At 40.1% G+C, this 2,508-nt stretch overlaps 1 protein-coding gene across 1 annotated transcript; it reads right to left on the bottom strand.

The window, feature by feature from the left end:
* Nucleotides 1-684: 684 nt before the first annotated feature.
* LOC134817499 (uncharacterized) lies at nt 685-1,191 on the bottom strand. Its single transcript, XM_063826641.1, has one exon. It carries the CDS (start codon nt 1,189-1,191, stop codon nt 685-687), a length of 507 nt encoding a protein of 168 aa, XP_063682711.1.
* Between the last annotated feature and the right edge of the window lie 1,317 nt (nt 1,192-2,508).

Below are 2,508 nucleotides of genomic sequence, written 5' to 3'. Positions count from 1 at the left end.
CTCCCCAGTTTAGCATCTCTCGATATCCCGTACTCAGAAAGTGCCCGGAGGGGGTGATTTAAAACATATAAGTGCCGTCTAGCTAGTATAGAACAAAGGCTCCATCTCGTAGTCGATCACGTGACGCGTTACGTTACCATGGTGACGCGTTACGTGCCGGCTAGCCGGGAGTTTAATTGACACGATTTCACGTTTTTCAATTTATGTTAGTATAATATTCGTCCTTTAGTACAAATTCAAAGACAGTCATTTTACAAATCAATAAAATTCAACGCAAGAATCTAACCTACTTCAAGTTCAATTCATTTTAGTCTTACACGTCTCTAATAGTCTAAATAATTCTTAGAATCAGATAAAAGGTTGTGCATTTTACCTGTCCGTTCATTATGGAACTGATTATATTTATTGATATTATATAAATCGTATTCTTAACTCTGCCACATTCAGCGACTGCCACGGCAATTTGCCGTTGAAGAATAATTAAGTTCTATAAAAAATCTCACATCTTTTCAGAGTTTCAAATTATCAAGGTCAAACAAACTGATCAATATTCAATTCGACGAATTTCAAAGCTGTTAACAACACCGACTCAAGTGTTTAACCTCATGTTTACTGAAGGAGTTAAAATTACTTCTCCTTTCCACTTTTGTCAACTAAGAATTCCAACTCTATTACTTTTTCTCTTCACAGTCCAAAGAGAATGCTCCTAAACTCTGAGAAACTGATAGTCCCATCTCTATTAAGATCCGCCTCCTCCAACAAATACAATATCTCATCATGAGGAATCCCCACGTCCGCCTTCGCCATGGCAACGGCCACCTCCTCGTGCGACACCTCCCCACTCCCATCCTCATCTATCAGATTAAACGCGCTCTCTATGTCCTCACTAGTGTACTTCTCAGCCAGTATCTCCTCTATATACGTCATCAACTCATCATAGTCCACTGTGCCGTCCTTGTCCTTGTCTACTCGCTCGAAGAACGCTTTAATGTCGTCCTGCAGCGCCACCACGTTGAAGTTAGCGAACAGTTTCTGTAGCTCCTCCAGATCCAACATGCCGTTATCATCAGTGTCGTATCTAGTGAAGAAGTCCTTTATTTCCTGTTCCTCCTCGTTTGTCAGCTTCACCTTGATTCCCAGGTACTCCATAGCTGACACCGGCCCCTTGTAGGTAGCGGTCATACCCGTCATAGTGTCCTGAGGCAGATAGAGCTAGCACTCCAGCAATGTAAAACTTTGAGGACAGAGCTAGCACTTCAGCAATGTAAAACTCTGAGGACAGAGCTAGCACTTCAGCAATGTAAAACTCTGAGGACAGAGCTAGCACTTCAGCAATGTAAAACTCTGAGGACAGAGCTAGCACTTCAGCAATGTAAAACTCTGAGGACAGAGCTAGTACTTCAGCAATGTAAAACTCTGAGGACAGAGCTAGCACTTCAGCAATGTAAAACTTTGATGCAGACAGAGCTAGCACTTCAGCAATGTAAAACTCTGATGCAGACAGAGCTAGCACTTCAGCAATGTAAAACTCTGAGGACAGAGCTAGCACTTCAGTAATGTAAAACTCTTAGGACAGAGCTAGCACTTCAGTAATGTAAAACTTTGAGGACAGAGAGAGCTAGCACTTCAGCAATGTAAAACTCTGACTAAACTTGGTCGACTAAACGTCGGAATGCTGATAAATTATAAACTTATCAGATATAAGTTGTCCGGTATGGACGATTTGTCGGATGTGATGACCGCAAATATACAGACTCAGAGCAGATCCCTGTAGTAAGCACAGTAAGAATACTGCGAACTATGTACGCAGAAAGTAATAAGTTATACGAGCAGGATGCGTCCTGATATTAGCAAAGAGCTGTTGGTCACAAGGCACTGACGTGTATCTTAACGTGTACACGAGCACTTTAATGGAAGCTAACTAGCTAATGCGGAGATAACCGCTGCAGATATATAATGGCTCATTATCTCCAGCAGTTATATCTCCAACTACTACAACAGCTACTAGTTACCATAGTAACACTACTAGTTACCATAGTTAGGTACACTACTAGTTACTATAGTAACACTACTAGTTACCATAGTTACATATCTCCAGCAGCAACTACTAGTTACTATAGTAACACTACTAGTTACCATAGTTACATATCTCCAGCTACTACAACAACTACTAGTTACTATAGTAACACTACTAGTTACCATAGTTACATATCTCCAGCTACTACAACAACTACTAGTTACTATAGTAACACTACTAGTTACCATAGTTACACTACTAGTTACTATAGTTACACTACTAGTTACCATAGTTACATATCTCCAGCTACTACAACAACTACTAGTTACTATAGTAACACTACTAGTTACCATAGTTACATATCTCCAACTACTACAACAACTACTAGTCACTATAGTAACACTACTAGTTACCATAGTTACATATCTCCAGCTACTACAGCAACTACTAGTTACTATAGTAACACTACTAGTTACCATAGTTACATATCT

Source organism: Bolinopsis microptera, chromosome 6, assembly GCF_026151205.1.
Source record: "Bolinopsis microptera isolate Bmic1 chromosome 6, MBARI_Bmic_1.0, whole genome shotgun sequence".
In the NCBI taxonomy this organism is placed as follows: domain Eukaryota; kingdom Metazoa; phylum Ctenophora; class Tentaculata; order Lobata; family Bolinopsidae; genus Bolinopsis; species Bolinopsis microptera.
This window is presented reverse-complemented; position numbering and strand designations above follow the sequence as displayed.